This window comes from Laetiporus sulphureus (assembly GCF_001632365.1).
Source record: "Laetiporus sulphureus 93-53 unplaced genomic scaffold LAESUscaffold_47, whole genome shotgun sequence".
In the NCBI taxonomy this organism is placed as follows: Eukaryota; Fungi; Basidiomycota; class Agaricomycetes; order Polyporales; family Laetiporaceae; genus Laetiporus; species Laetiporus sulphureus.
The window spans coordinates 82,716-96,624 of NW_024468556.1; the positions used below are offsets into that span (position 1 = coordinate 82,716).

The 13,909-nt window shown below is 55.2% G+C and overlaps 5 protein-coding genes across 5 annotated transcripts; 3 read left to right on the forward strand and 2 right to left on the reverse strand.

The window, feature by feature from the left end:
- Window positions 1-1,076: 1,076 nt before the first annotated feature.
- Window positions 1,077-3,363, forward strand: LAESUDRAFT_738639 (PLP-dependent transferase; the record flags this gene model as incomplete). Its single annotated transcript, XM_040910918.1, has 5 exons — window positions 1,077-1,097; window positions 1,638-2,376; window positions 2,443-2,606; window positions 2,655-3,010; window positions 3,285-3,363. 5 exons carry the CDS (start codon window positions 1,077-1,079, stop codon window positions 3,361-3,363), a joined length of 1,359 nt encoding a protein of 452 aa, XP_040760277.1.
- Window positions 3,364-4,244: 881 nt separating this feature from the next.
- On the forward strand, window positions 4,245-6,849 carry LAESUDRAFT_402208 (NAD-dependent aldehyde dehydrogenase). Its single transcript, XM_040902316.1, has 16 exons — window positions 4,245-4,412; window positions 4,473-4,636; window positions 4,689-5,031; window positions 5,086-5,110; window positions 5,167-5,178; window positions 5,227-5,294; window positions 5,348-5,354; window positions 5,407-5,495; window positions 5,549-5,622; window positions 5,688-5,888; window positions 5,944-6,018; window positions 6,075-6,130; window positions 6,185-6,244; window positions 6,302-6,340; window positions 6,394-6,466; window positions 6,525-6,849. The coding sequence occupies exons 1-16, from the start codon at window positions 4,365-4,367 to the stop codon at window positions 6,577-6,579; spliced, it is 1,389 nt and encodes a 462-aa protein (XP_040760278.1). The 5' UTR covers window positions 4,245-4,364; the 3' UTR covers window positions 6,580-6,849.
- Window positions 6,850-7,184: 335 nt separating this feature from the next.
- On the reverse strand, window positions 7,185-7,979 carry LAESUDRAFT_716757 (uncharacterized protein; the record flags this gene model as incomplete). Its single annotated transcript, XM_040907276.1, has 2 exons — window positions 7,185-7,563; window positions 7,618-7,979. The coding sequence occupies 2 exons, from the start codon at window positions 7,977-7,979 to the stop codon at window positions 7,185-7,187; spliced, it is 741 nt and encodes a 246-aa protein (XP_040760279.1).
- Window positions 7,980-9,190: 1,211 nt separating this feature from the next.
- On the reverse strand, window positions 9,191-9,529 carry LAESUDRAFT_661530 (uncharacterized protein; the record flags this gene model as incomplete). The annotated part of the gene is made up of 2 exons (XM_040904943.1): window positions 9,191-9,286; window positions 9,338-9,529. 2 exons carry the CDS (start codon window positions 9,527-9,529, stop codon window positions 9,191-9,193), a joined length of 288 nt encoding a protein of 95 aa, XP_040760280.1.
- Window positions 9,530-9,652: 123 nt separating this feature from the next.
- LAESUDRAFT_730035 (TBC-domain-containing protein) lies at window positions 9,653-13,896 on the forward strand. Its single transcript, XM_040909766.1, has 5 exons — window positions 9,653-10,174; window positions 10,234-10,711; window positions 10,758-13,141; window positions 13,192-13,492; window positions 13,546-13,896. The coding sequence occupies exons 1-5, from the start codon at window positions 9,933-9,935 to the stop codon at window positions 13,750-13,752; spliced, it is 3,612 nt and encodes a 1,203-aa protein (XP_040760281.1). The 5' UTR covers window positions 9,653-9,932; the 3' UTR covers window positions 13,753-13,896.
- The last annotated feature ends 13 nt before the right edge of the window (window positions 13,897-13,909 follow it).

Sequence of the window (13,909 nt, forward strand, 5' to 3'; positions counted from 1 at the left end):
TTGAACCCCTGGGTTGCCATAGGAGCTTCGTAGCTTCGTAGCATGACAGATCATCGAGCATGGACCCAGAGCTAGTAGCATTGAGAACGGCGGCAGCAGTCATGGCAGGAGAAGCAATGGGGGGATACAATATAAACGTAACTCTAAGAATGGACATTACACCCGATTACAAAGTCCGAAGAGCCTGCTCCTAATAGACTTGAAACTCCGCTCGAAAAACCCGACCTCTCGACAAGACCCCCCCGTCAAAAAGCAGACAACCTGCTCCTTCTGATGTCTGAACAACATCGCGCGGATCTGTCCGCTTGTTCCTGTTGGTGGCGTTTTGGCTTTCATTTGGTGAGTTAGAGTACATCGTTCGACGCATTCGTTCGCCCCTGACCGTTTATTGTCAGAGGTTATGTTCGCTGTGGCAGCGTCACAGTGGGTTTCATTCTAGGACTTGTGCGATCGCGATGCCCCTCTAGCCGATTCTGCGTTGTGGACGGTGGTTCCCGACGTTCGGTCTCGATCTTGACAATGGACCTACAAATGTATCCTATCGTTTTGGGCTCTCGTACATTGCTCTCTACGCATTCCTGGGTGGTGTATCTCAGCCAGCTCTCTCGTGGAAGTGCAACGTCTTTGTGGGAAAAAGGGGTTACATCTGTCGCAGTCGACGTACCGTTTCATTTCCTCGCTTCTCGCTTTCCTTTTCGCAGCACTGAAGGTTTGGCCCGGATGCACAACATCACTGTTGGTTGCCAGGAACGCTCTTTGATTGGATTGTTCAACGCGTGCACTGCTCATCACTGTTGATCTAGCTGTCCTCAATCCCTCTCTGTGTTTGATTTTCCGACCGATAGGCTTCATCGCGTCGGTGTAGATTGCAATGACTGGTACGTGTCTGGATCGTTTTTGCAACGCTTCCCTGCTGTTTCGAACGTTCGTCCTGTGTCGGACACCCTGTACGTTTTTGCTAGCGTGGTCGACTGCGGAAGACGTCTACGTGTCGTGGCGTATGGACGACAAACACCGTTGCGACGAATGTACTGTGACGCTCCAGGGGCCCGTTGTCTCCGCCGGCGCACAGTGAGATGGCGGCCTTATACCACGACGTAATACAGATTACCCAGACGAAAACACTCCTCGCTCTGATTGTCACTCACCTACATATCGCGTATATATCCCGCTACGTATGCTCTCCTACCTGTGATTTGGAACCGGCGCTGCCTCTACCCAAGTAGCTACGCGATAGTACGCGTGCAGGCGCGTCGCATATCTATATTGAACGCGGTCACGTGCTAAATACAAGCCGGGCCCTCGAACACCGCGGAGCAAATCCTCTTTTGCTTTTGAGAGCAACCACTCCCATTCCCTCTGATGAACGCCGGCAAGTCACCTAACCCGCTGTAGCTTCACCAGAACATTAAGCTCTTGCGAACAAACTCAACGAGACCAACGTGCATTTCTCGGCGTTCTGTGCGGACAAACGAGTTCCCGATGTATGACCGACGAGCGAAGCGTTTGCGTTGGGGCACCGTCGTGCAGCCACGACAATGCCAAGGTCTCCATAAAAATCCCTCTTTTCTGCTATCGAATGAAGCCGGCTCTCCACCTCCACTAGCATGGGCTCATCGACATCGCTCGACCAGAAGCTCCTCGCCGCCCTCCGCTCGCGCGAGGAGCGTCTGATCCGTCGACGGCTGCCGGACCCAGCCGCCGACGAAGGCCTCGCAGACTTCTCCACAAACGATTACCTCTCTCTCGCCTCCTCGCCTGTCCTACGCTCACGCTTCCTATCCAAGCTCGCCAACGCACCTGCCATCCTGGGCTCCGGGGGCTCCCGCCTGCTCGTGAACGGCCCAGCGCACGCCGCACTCGAAGCGCGCCTGGCGACGTTCTTCGACGCCCCCGCTGCGCTGCTCTTCAACTCCGGGTTCGACGCGAACGTCGGATTCTTTTCCTGTGTGCCCCAGCCGGGGGATGCGCTCGTCTTTGACGAGCACATCCACGCCTCCGTACACGATGGTGTGCGCGCATCCCGCATCGCGCCCGCGCTCCGGCGACCATTCTCGCACAACTCGGTGCAGGCACTGCGAGAGGAGCTCGTGAGGCTCCTGCGGGAGCAGCCTGCTCTGCGCACGGGTGCGAGCAGCGTGTTTGTCGCAGTGGAGAGTTTGTATAGCATGGACGGGACCATCGCGCCGCTCACGGAGATGGTGGAGGCGGTCGAAGGACTCCTTCCTGCGGGCAACGGATATGTGGTGGTGGACGAGGCACACACGACTGGGGTGTATGGTCCGCAGGGACGCGGGCTGGTGGCGTTGCTGGGGTTAGAGCGGAGGGTGCTCGCGCGGCTGCACACGTTCGGGAAGGCGCTCGCTGGGACAGGTGGTGCGTGACCGTGTCCGCCGTCCAAACGTCAATCGCGCGCCTGCTGACACTGACGGGGAAATTCAGCGATCCTGCTCACGACCCCGCTCGTCCGCGACTACCTGCTCAATTATGCACGCTCGCTGATCTACACGACTTCTCTGGGCTATGCGAACATCATATCTGTGGATTGTTCGTTTGACCTGCTCGAGGATGGGACCGGGGCGAAGGTATGCCGCGCACGAACTGACGTGAGATCCAAATTGATCCTCTAGCAGTTATCGAAAAAGCTCCTAGAGCTGAGCACATACTGTGTTGCCCAACTACGCCTGCATCTCCGCACCATTCCCCTCTCAATACTTGCTCTACCTCCACACCTCGCCTCGCCGCCGCCGTCCTCTTCCCAATCACCATACCGAACGTTCCCTACGCCTGTCGTTCCCCTACTAACACCCTACCCGCGGCCGCTGTCCGCGCATCTCCGCTCGCGTGGGCTCAACGCACGCCCGATCGTCTGGCCGACTGTGCCGAAGGGCCGTGAACGCGTCCGAGTATGCTTGCACGCTGGGAACACAAGAGAGGAGGTGGATAGGCTTGTCGGAGCAACGGTGAAATGGGCGGAAGCGTGGATGAGGGAGAATGGGACGGCGGAGATGTCAGTGGCTAGCGGTGCTGAGGAACAGACGTTGTTGGCCAAGTTGTAGCTGAGGAGCAAGCTGTGATTCCTCGAATCCTGGAAGTCGTGCATTTGGACGAACGGAGAGAGCATGGTGTGGATTGCTCAAGCCAACTGGACGACGAAACCATCTCAGTCCTGCAGGGCTTCGATTTGCTCGGCGGTTGTCTGCAAAATCTCATCATATGAATCTTGGTAACCGACTGAGCAAAGTGACGTTTGGTCAACGTATATATTTGCACTGTGTGTGCAGGAAGCACGTACCGGGAGTCTTTGCCAAGGCACGATATCGTGCGATCACTTCTCTGTTATGCCGGATCGCAGCGAGCTGAGCTTGCTTGATCGTGCCTTCATTGCAATTTGAGATGAAAGACGACGTAGAGCAGTCGAAGAGCATACCTGACACATGCACGACGTTGGGCAGATACCGACGTCCTTCAATCGTGGTGATGAGCGTCAAGCTTGCCCACGCGACGTTGTGCGATTCGCGTCCGACACGAATGATGCATACGTTCGTCTGAGGAGAGAAGTACTTGACTGTTGCGATGAGACGGCGCGAGAATATGCTCAGCGGGACCTCATGGATGGATAGAAGTGACAGAGACACGCACCGTTCAGGGACGCGCCCACCGCGCCCCAGCCAACGTCTCCGAAATGTGTGATCACACTCTGCTTGAGCGCATTCCGGATCCGGTTGCTGTCTGTCTCGACATCGCTCGCACCTAATCCTACGGAGGGACTGGACTGAGAGCGCGTGGCTGGTCCACAGGGGATGAATTCCACGAGAAACCAGCGATTCTGGAGCCAAAGTCAGTCGACGCGAGCCGGCTCGTTGCTTTGCACTCACTTTGAAGCGGACCATTCGAGACCACTGCTGTGGGCACAGGCACAGCTCTGAGCAAGCTGAGCGAGGCGGCAGCCGCTGGACAGGCGCCTATTATTGCTGCGTACACGTGATCGTGGCCGAAATGTTCGGGCATACTGATCTGATCGGCGTGTCGCGTGTGCACTGTGGGTGTGGATCTCCCTCAGAGTACTTGCATTTCTGCGACGCACTGGTCTGTTTGTTTATGACAGGAACAACCACGACCATTGCACAGCGCGCTAGCCAGTCTTTTCAACTCTTACATCTCGACGGGCGCGTCACGGTCAGTTCGGAGTCTCACCCGAGCCGCAGAGTTTGCGGAGCTCCTACCATCACTCGCACACTCGCGGTGATACCCACCGCCAGGGCAGCATCAAGTCGAGGCCTGAACTTTGCCTTGCTATATAATCCTCCTGTTCCTGCCGTGAGAGCAAAGGCCTCCTGGATCAACTCGACTTTGTTGCAGCCATGTCCGACTCCAAGTTGACGTACACTCCTATCGAGGATATCCCTCAGGTACGTACCCTGAAGCGCGTGGCGTGGACTGTGATCTGAGCTGCCAATTGTCGTGGTCAGATCTATGAGACACTTCAGAAGGGTTTCCGGTCTGGCAAGACCAAGTCCATCGCCTACCGGAAGGAGCAGCTCGCCCAGCTTTCGTATCTCATACATGACAACAAGGCCCGCTTTCGGGAGGCATTCACCGCTGATCTTGGACGTCCGGCGGAAGAAGTCGACATGTACGTCCCGCGATGTCGTTTTTAATCCATGATTGTTTGAGCTTCGTGACAGGCTGGAGCTGAGTGTCGTGCTTGCGGAGATGAATGATCTCTACGACAACGTTGCGAAGTGGTCCGCGACGGAGAAGGCGCCATTCGACGCTTCGTGGTTCCTCATGTCTCCGGCCATCCGCAAGGAGCCCAAGGGTGTGGTGCTCATCATTGCACCCTTCAACTATCCTGTAATGCTTGCCCTGGGCCCCCTTGCGAGCGCGATGGCCGCGGGCTGTGCCGTCGTTGTCAAACCGTCGGAGTTGACGCCTACTATAAGCGGCCTCATGGGGGAGCTTATGCCGAAATATCTCGACCAGGACATGTACCAAATGGTCAATGGAAGCATCCCGGAGACTACGAGGGTAGGCTTGTCATATATGTTTGCATGTAGCGGTGATTCATGACGTTTGAGATAGCTCCTTGAGCTCAAGTGGGACCACAGTATGTCATTCGTTTGTGTGTGGTGATCATCTACTGACGAATCGCAATGTGCAAAGTCATGTACACAGGTAGGGCTGTCTCAACAGGTCATATCGGAAGCTAACTATTATCGACAGGAAGTGGTCGTGTGGCAAAGATTATCAGTGTCGCCGCAGCGCAGCACTTAACTCCAGTCACGCTCGAAGTAAGTGATTTATACTAGGTCTGAAAAGAACATATGTGCTTATCAACGTCCAGCTCGGCGGTAGGCATGTTGAAAAAGCTTTTCCGATGGCAACTCACACGATTGCGTCAAGGCAAGAGTCCCGTGGTCATAGACCCGAAATGCGACGTCAACACTGCCGCGAAGCGCATTTTGTGGGGCAAGATCGCCAACGCAGGCCAGGTAAGGTTGATAATATATGGACATCACAGTACTGCGCTCATCTACCGCTGCAGATCTGCCTCGCCCCCGACTATGTTCTCGTCCCACGCGACTTCCAAGACACTTTCGTCGCCGCGGTGCAGCGCGCGTACGTGTTTGTCTTCGAGCGCACGCTGCTAGCCGCACTGATTCCCACTACGCAAATGTCATTAGCTACAAGGAGTTCTTCGCTACGGGCGCAAAACCGGATGTGATGTCGCATATAGTCACCACGGCGCACACGCAGCGCATCAAGCGCTTGATCGACGAGACGAAGGGCACTGTGGTGTTTGGCGGGAAGGTGGACCTGGACGGACGGTGGGTCGAGCCGACGCTGGTGAAGGACGTCAAGGGAGACGATTCCCTCATGAGCGAGTCAGTGTCTTGTTCTGAGATGAAGTGATTTTTCTTTTTAACTTTGGTTCCACAGGGAGATATTTGGTCCCGTGTTGCCGATCATACCGGTCAAGGACGTCGACGAGGCCATCGAATTTATCAATGCTCGGTGGGAATCCCCTCCTCTCTCTGTGCTGTGTAGGTAAGGTGCTGAGTGCGGTGCAGGGATGACCCGCTCGGCCTGTATATCTTCTCGAACGATTCGGCATTCAAGGCCAAGGGCATGTAGTTCTCAACGCATCTTGCATTCTGCATCTGACTCGGAATTGGCGCAGTTATCGACAACACCAGGAGCGGAGGCGCCTCGGTGAACGAGGTCGTCGTACACTTCGCCAGTACGTGCGCTGGCCTGCATCGTCCTCGACTTTACTGACCGCGATGCGCCGTGTCAGCTCATGGTCTGCCGTTCGGTGGTATCGGCCCCAGCGGATGTACGCGTCCCGCGTCATATAACCCTTCGTATACTCACATCGTCGCCCTTCAGATGGATACGGCCATGGAAAGTACGGCTTCGACACCTTCACCCACTTGAGGTCAACCTTGGATAACCCCAACTGGTCAGCATTCACGTGTATGAACCTACCTTGACAGACTTGAGCTGACGACGTGAGCTAGGATTGATACTATCTTGATGTCGGGGAGGTATCCTCCTTACAAGGTACGCGTCTGACTATCTATCTTTGGTGAAACGGCGCTCAAGAGGTCGTACCTAGCGGGCAGCGACGGAGAGGCTCAACTGGTTCATGGCACCTGCCTTGCCCCCGCGCCCCGGAAGCCGCCCTGGGATCTTGCGGAGGTTGCGATTCCTGTTCGCCTTTGTGGTGATAGGGCTGCTTACGAGAACGGGCTGGCGTGCGCTTGCTCGCTGGGGCTTGTATTAGGTGAAACACGAGCTGTGAAGACCGCCGCAGTGCTATGCCCATCTAGGCCCCGAGGATTGGACGATTTTAGGTTTGACTTATCGATGTATCAAAGAGGGTGTGCGCGTGTCGGTCCTTGGTACCGATGGTGTGAGCTCCGCTTGTCAGCCTGTCCGAGAATATCATCCATTAATACATTCAACATCCGAGCAATCGAGGCCCGGGTTGTCGTGTACAGATGTAACAGTATGAGCAGTAGCGTATCTATGCGTCCATAACGTTATGAATGAAGAGATGATGAAAAAACGTGTCATGCTTAGCATATGAGTCAAGTACAGAGCACCGATCAGAGCTTGAAGTAGAAGGAAGATTTAAAAAATACAGAAGGGACGGGGAACATCAGAGAACTGATGCTTCAAAAAGATGTGATGAGGAACGAGCGGTCATCTTGGAACGAGCTCTCCGTTCCCTGGCGCCAATTACCCGCCACGTCGTCGCCGCCCCACCGGCCGACCTCGTCAAACACGAACGTCGCAGCGACGTTGTGCCCAAACACGCCCTGCTTTTCCGACAGGGGCGACAGATCAACGCTGACCACCGAGCGACGCTTGTGTGCGTGCGACGTCTTGCGAGGAAGTGGCATTGTCTGGATGGAGATCCGCCGTTCGCGCTTCGGGGCGAGATCCACCGCGCTTTCTTCGGGTGAGTGGCCGAAGGAGAGGAATGATGTGAGAGGCGACGGGCAGCGCTCGGTGTGATCGCTCGCTAGCGAATCCGTCTCCGGATCTCTCGGGCTGGAAATCAACGCTCAGTTGATCTGCATCGTCGTTGGCAGATTTTGCACGTACCGATACGTAGGAGATTTTAGGGAGGACACAGGGGCGTTCTCCCCGCGTCTCGTCGCGTCTGAGTAACCGCCCAAATTGCCATCTGCACGGGCACTCGTTGAGGCGCTCGCAGCCCCCTTTTGTGGTGTATCTACGGACTGCATGGCCGGCTTGACGCTCGGCAGCGGTTTCTGGGGAGGATCATGGTGAGGAGCAGAAACGGTCCTCGCGTGTTTTCTTTTGCCTGGAGTGTGTGGCAGTGGACGAGACGTGGAGGACGATGGGCCCGCAATCATGGAAGACGGTCTGCTGCTCTTGCTCGCTATCGCCTGCAGGCCGGCGAAGAAGAGGCTGGAGTACTCTGAAGTGTGCTGTGGCCACATGGGGGTTAGTGATGAGGGTACAACGGAGGGGCACGCCTGGTGGACTGAGGTCTTATGGACGGCTGGGAGCGCCGCGGCGGTGTGAGTATCGATCAAGATACCGTAAACATGAACATATAGAAGATGGAGAAGGCAATGAAGCAGGCGCCGACCGCAGTGAGAATCTCACCCGACGAATTGAGTCTGTGTCAATGGTCCGTAATAGCCGTACGTGGCAGGGAAATCAGGTTCGCGGAGGCGCCTGATCACGAGATACAGAACGTTTGTTGGTCCGCACTGATGTCTCCCTGAAACGCATCTGTGCGGGGGGAAGTCGGTCGGGTAGGTTTTGGACCGGAGGCTCGCCCGGTCGTGGTGAATGACAGCAAGACCCGACGTCGGACATCAGTGCTGGGCCATAACAGTGAATTGTCTTTCGCTCAACGCAACAATGTCGTGAGGCTCCATTGACAGCAACAATGGGGCTCCTCCCATGAGAAGAAACGGGGTCAGACAGCATGGGCGAGTTCTACATGTGGCGGTTCGAGCCTAGGTGGATATCAGTCAATCAGCCTGGGGCACAGCGCGAATAGAACCCGCAACGGGACGGAGCCGTGCTGTGTGAGATGTATGACGCACCATAACAGATTATCATGATGGGCGGCGTTCACTCGGGAGCAGGCTGTGAAGTAAGAGCAGTCCTGGGCGACTGTGGCGAGACGCGCACGAAGCAACCGTCGGCAAGTGCGTTGAAGCGCAGAAATGGCAGGTTACCAACCGCATCGGGTGACTCATGAAACTCGCCGCACTACTCCATGGACAACACCACCTGACGGCACCCACAACTCCTTTCATGGAAGCATCACAGACGGTGAGCCATGCATCGGGCTCGGGGTATAATCATCCTTTGTGTAATGTTGCTCGGGCTGTTCGGCCCACGTTTCCGCAGGCGTTAGGGAACACAGCATACCGCTCTTTGATCAGTTCATCAATAAAGTGATGGTGAGCTGTCTGCTTCGTATACAATGGGTCGATTCCAGTAGATTCCGATCACGACATGGTGACTGTCTTGTAGACAATGGAATGTAAGCCGAAAGTCACGATGCATGCCCGCGTGGTGGAATGGCCGGTGGCCATGCGAGTCATTCAGGACGTACAATGAAAGAACCCAACTATCTCAGTCGCAGCACGATCGCATGTGTGTGATCGTAGCGTACAAACAGTCATGCGTGCTATTTCCGAGCCGCGACTTGAGCTTGAACGTTCGCTTGTATAAGGACGTCCTTCTGCTGTTCCTCCAAAACTCGGCGTTTGTTAAAATAGTCGATCTGAAGGTAGTCAGAGATACTAAATATCCCAGACAGAGAAATAAAACTTACCCAGCTCTTTGCACAATCCTGCTCGTACGTCGTCTTCGCCTCTATGCAGGCCTCGCCTTCGTCACCTGGTGTCAGGACGCTAGCGCGATCCAGGCAGGCGAAGTACGCGTCCCGACTCTCCCAACATTTTTTTCTGCTCGTCCGGGATACAGGGTCAGGCTTCTCCTGCTTCGAGGAGCCAAACCAACCCATTGCGAAAGCGAAAGCGAGGACAGCAGAGAGAGATGCACGCGACGTGAAAGTATGAGGCTGCGTGTAGCCGCCGTTCCAATTCCGTTTATGGTAACACCTTTTGTGGCCAACTTCTTGCTCGCGACTTTGTTCGACTGCAAGTGTCTCTTGTTTCGTCGGCGTGCTTCTGTTGATGGCGACAACGCCCGAACCTCCTACTTAACAAACAGTTACTCTATAATTCCTCGACTTTCTCTGCGCTGTGCGTCCTATTCACTACAACTTCATCTGGCACTCGATAGTCTGGATAGCTCGCCGACAGACGAGATCTGGAGGGTGCTTCTGGAGTGATAATACTATAGGTGAATTTGTCAAAGCTCTCCAGGTCTCTTAAGGCTACTGCCGGCTCTCCTGCCTCGCGACCATGACATCGGCACCACCGCCACAGGTCTCGACTCCTACGCATACGCACCCTCTGCTCCTAGACGAAGCTCTTTCTCGAGGGCGCAAGCTGCGCAGTACGCAGCTTTCTGAGGATAGAAAGCCTTCTGTAGACTATTTCTCGCTCAAGGCACAAGTAGAACACAGCATCGAAGAGCACGCGGGATATAACAGCGACAGTTGGGATGGTAGCGTCCGCGGATTTGGCAACGGTGGGAGGCGCAAGTCAGTGAACCGACAGTGCTTTACGTCCATCACCCTTTGACTGAATGAGGTGGTGACAGGACAGGAAAGCCTGCACCTCTGATTGTTGTCGAATCCTCCAGTGGCAACCTGGTGCCCTCCGTGTCCTCCACTGATAATGGTCCCGACGCCGAGTTCGCTGTTGACGCTGATTCAGGATCTGCTGCCGATGCACGTATCTTGCAGACAAAATGGCATGAGATGCCGGGCGACGCGATTGAAGACGCCGTGTCCAAGTACCGCGATACAACTCCTCAATCAAGTATCCCTAGTCATCCGTATCACTCTGTTCTGAGAGTATTGTCGTCTGCGGTGCACAAGCTGTCACGAATGCACAGGGAGCTAGAGGAGACTCGCAGGCTACTCCAAGAGAAGGAGACTGCAAGGCGCGAAAGGGCAGAACATCTGCTCAAGGAGTTGCCGCCATCGGAGAAGGTCGTCGCTGAGCGTATTCTTCAGTCTCTCTTTCCTAACGATGACGAGGAACATCATCAAGTGGAGAGGCGTCATAGTGAAACTGTGGGTCTTATTCGATAGTATATAATATCACACTAACATACTGTAGTCTCTCACACAGTCTCTGACTGAAGCCATCGAAGAAGACGTATCATTATCAACAAACGTTCCACTCGAGTTGAATACGCCCCTGGCACCGATCTTAGCACCCATGGACATGGATGCGAGTGTAGCCACTCTCCAAGCAGACTCCGACAGACTGCAAAACTCTGAACCATCACTGAATCCTTCCACAGTCAATGTTCTCATCGACTCCACACAGATTGTTGCCTCGCCTTACGAGGATGCTACGAATGGCCCTGACGATAGCTTGAAGTCTGACCGCGTATTATTTGGTGATTGGATGGGTGCATGGTGGGCCAAGAACAAGAAGAACAATGGTGGAGCTTCTCTTACGTTGGATGATGACGCTTCAGCATCGATCAGAAGCAGTCCTTCACGAACAGTATCATCACAGAATCTCGCCGACGACATCGCCGCTGCACAATCGGTTCCACAGACGCCTAAAACCAGTCGTCGTAAGGCTGCACGCAGCGTTTTTGGTTCTCTGGGGCTCTCCATCCTGAATCCCTCCACCTCCTCTTTCAGTTCTCGAAAGCGCCGCAATCTGTCCGTTACGGATATACATGCGTTTGCCGCGTCCGCGGATCCGAAGGAATCCAAGAGGGAGACCAAGAGCGTATGCTCCGCCGCTTCATCTCCTGTGCGAGGTGACCTCCCATCCCATCCCAGCGGCTCATCACAAGTCTCAGAGGTAGCATCATCATCAAAACCACCGTCTCTGTCGACAGACCCGTGCTCCACGGCTGACGAGAAACCGCCTCAAGGAACGTCTCTACGTGCCATCATACAGGCAACGCGTGTGATGACGTCTGACCCTTCCAGTATTCTGGATGACCAGGGCCACGAGACGAGTACGTTCATTGCGGAGAAGGCCATGGAGTTGGTGCGAAACGCGCGAGAGGAGGGGCTGGAACTACGGGAACGACCGAAGGAGAAAAGGGAGCACCGACCTGAGAGGTCAGAGGGCCATGGCCAGAATATGATCAGTCCTGCCGGGGAGCTTACACCCTTTCTCGCTCACCTTTCTCCATCTGAGAGCGGTCAACGGCCCTCAGATCGGCGAAAGCCGAGTGTCAACTTTACATCCTTCGCATCGCCACTCTTCGGATCCTTCATGGCTCAACAAGGAAAGGCGGTATCTGTTGTAGTCGGTTCCGTGCAAAGAGGATATCCGTCAGCCCAGTCCTCTCAATCCATCGCACCAAGCGGTGGCCCATCTCAGCAGGTGGCTGCAAATAGACCCGGCTCAGTGCCATTGGAGTCCATCATACCCGTAGATGCCAAGCCACCGACCCACTATCTATCGAGAACCTACACACCCTTGACATCTCGCGACTTCCATTTCTCGATCCCTTTGCCAGATGCGGCGTCTGCTTTGTCGGTACCATACGACGAGCTCAGCCACGAAGGCGTGACTGACCGATATGGCTTCATCTATGATGTGTCAAAGTACGATGCTCTTCTCCTCGTCCGAGCGAAGGAATGCGGCAACACTGCACCTGCGTGTCTCACGGGCATCAAGATCGCCGACCGCAAGGAGGACAACAGTTGGCCCGAGGACGAGGGACACTTGGACGACAATATCGAAATCGTGAAGGAAGCATGTGAGTGCGATGGAGTGGACGAGATGGCTGATACGATGAGCATCAAGAGTTCTGGCACGCGTCGAACCAGTCATAGCCTGCCTACAGCAGACTCCGGGCCCAATTCGTCTCAACCGTCGCGCGGCACTTCGCCCTCGTCCACGAAGGCCAGGAAGCGTGCAGGTACACTGCATGGCAAGCCCGCGAGATTGCTGACCTCCATCCTGAGCGTCGATGAAGACACCCCGCGCCATGTGTGTGCGAAGACTATCCGCCAGCTGATTGCACAACTCGTCGAGGTGCATGATGAGCGGGAGGCTGCACAGCGCAAGGAATGGGATACATTCTTGAAGCACAGACGGGCGTCCAGAAAGTCCTCGGGCGGGTCATCCTCGCGAACACCGAATGTGGGCGGCGGAGGCGCAGCTGCGATTCTGGGACTCGGCACGGAAGTCGGAGAAGAGGAGCTTGAGCATAGCGGAGGTTTGGTCGGCTTCGCGCAGCTTGGGCTTCCGGCATACCGAGATGAAAGGAAGGAATTTGTCCGGCTGGTCCGCCATGGTATACCCTTGGTTTATCGATCAAAAGCGTGGCTGGAGTGTAGTGGCGGGCTTGATATGCGCGAGCCCGGTATCTTCACCGATCTGCTGGCCCAGTCGGACGATGAGTCTGGAGTCGTCAGGGAGATTGAGAAGGATGTTTGCAGGACGATGCCCTTGAATGTCTTCTTCGGCCGGACAGGCGCAGGCGTGGATAAGCTGCGGAGAGTTCTGACGGCTTACAGCAGGTAAGCGTCTTCATCCACCTCGAGGATTAGTCTATTGACGCGATTCTCAGGAGGAACCCATCCGTTGGCTACTGCCAAGGGATGAACCTTGTGACGTCCACGCTTCTGTTGATTCATGCAGATGAAGAAGAGGCATTCTGGGTCCTCTCTGCAATCATCGAGCGCATCCTGCCGCCCGACTTCTTTTCTCCGTCGCTCCTTAGCTCCCGTGCGTGTCCGCTGGTGCTGCAGGACTACGTGCAAGAGCACATACCGAAGCTGTATCACCACCTCACTGAACTGGGAGTCGATCTCCCTGCCATCTGTTTCTCATGGTTTCTGTCATTGTTTACTGATTGTCTGCCTATTGAGGTACGTTTGCGCTTTACCGCGTCGCCGCTCCATAGGATGCTCATGGTCTGCAGACCTTGTTTAGAGTGTGGGACATCTTCCTGGTTGATGGCTTGGATGTCTTGTTCCGCATCGCCTTCGGCATTTTGCGCATGAACGAGCAGGAGCTGTTACACTGCGGGTCCATTCCCGCAGTTTACGTCGCACTAGAGAGCTTACCCAACCGTATGTGGGAAACGGATAAGTTGCTTCAGGTATGTATGTGCGGTGTATTTACATGACGAGCGCTGCTGCTCACATGGATCTGCGTCCGGGTTGCAGTACGAAGGCGAGCTGCGCTCAACGATGCACCATGCTGATTTGGTGAAACGCCGCGATGCCCACGTCGCTCAGCTCAAGGAGTGCATGCAGACTTGAGCATCCGGATGGACTATGTAT

Bases quoted from the DNA above. Each gene is read 5' to 3' on its own strand.
- LAESUDRAFT_402208 (XM_040902316.1), top strand. From the start codon at position 4,365: ATGTCCGACTCCAAGTTGACGTACACTCCTATCGAGGATATCCCTCAG. The intron at 6,019-6,074 runs GTGGGAATCCCC...AGTGCGGTGCAG, and splicing joins ATCGAATTTATCAATGCTCG to GGATGACCCGCTCGGCCTGT. The intron at 6,341-6,393 runs GTACGCGTCCCG...GTCGCCCTTCAG, and splicing joins TGGTATCGGCCCCAGCGGAT to ATGGATACGGCCATGGAAAG.
- LAESUDRAFT_730035 (XM_040909766.1), top strand. From the start codon at position 9,933: ATGACATCGGCACCACCGCCACAGGTCTCGACTCCTACGCATACGCAC. The intron at 10,712-10,757 runs GTGGGTCTTATT...AACATACTGTAG, and splicing joins AGAGGCGTCATAGTGAAACT to TCTCTCACACAGTCTCTGAC. The intron at 13,142-13,191 runs GTAAGCGTCTTC...CGCGATTCTCAG, and splicing joins GTTCTGACGGCTTACAGCAG to GAGGAACCCATCCGTTGGCT.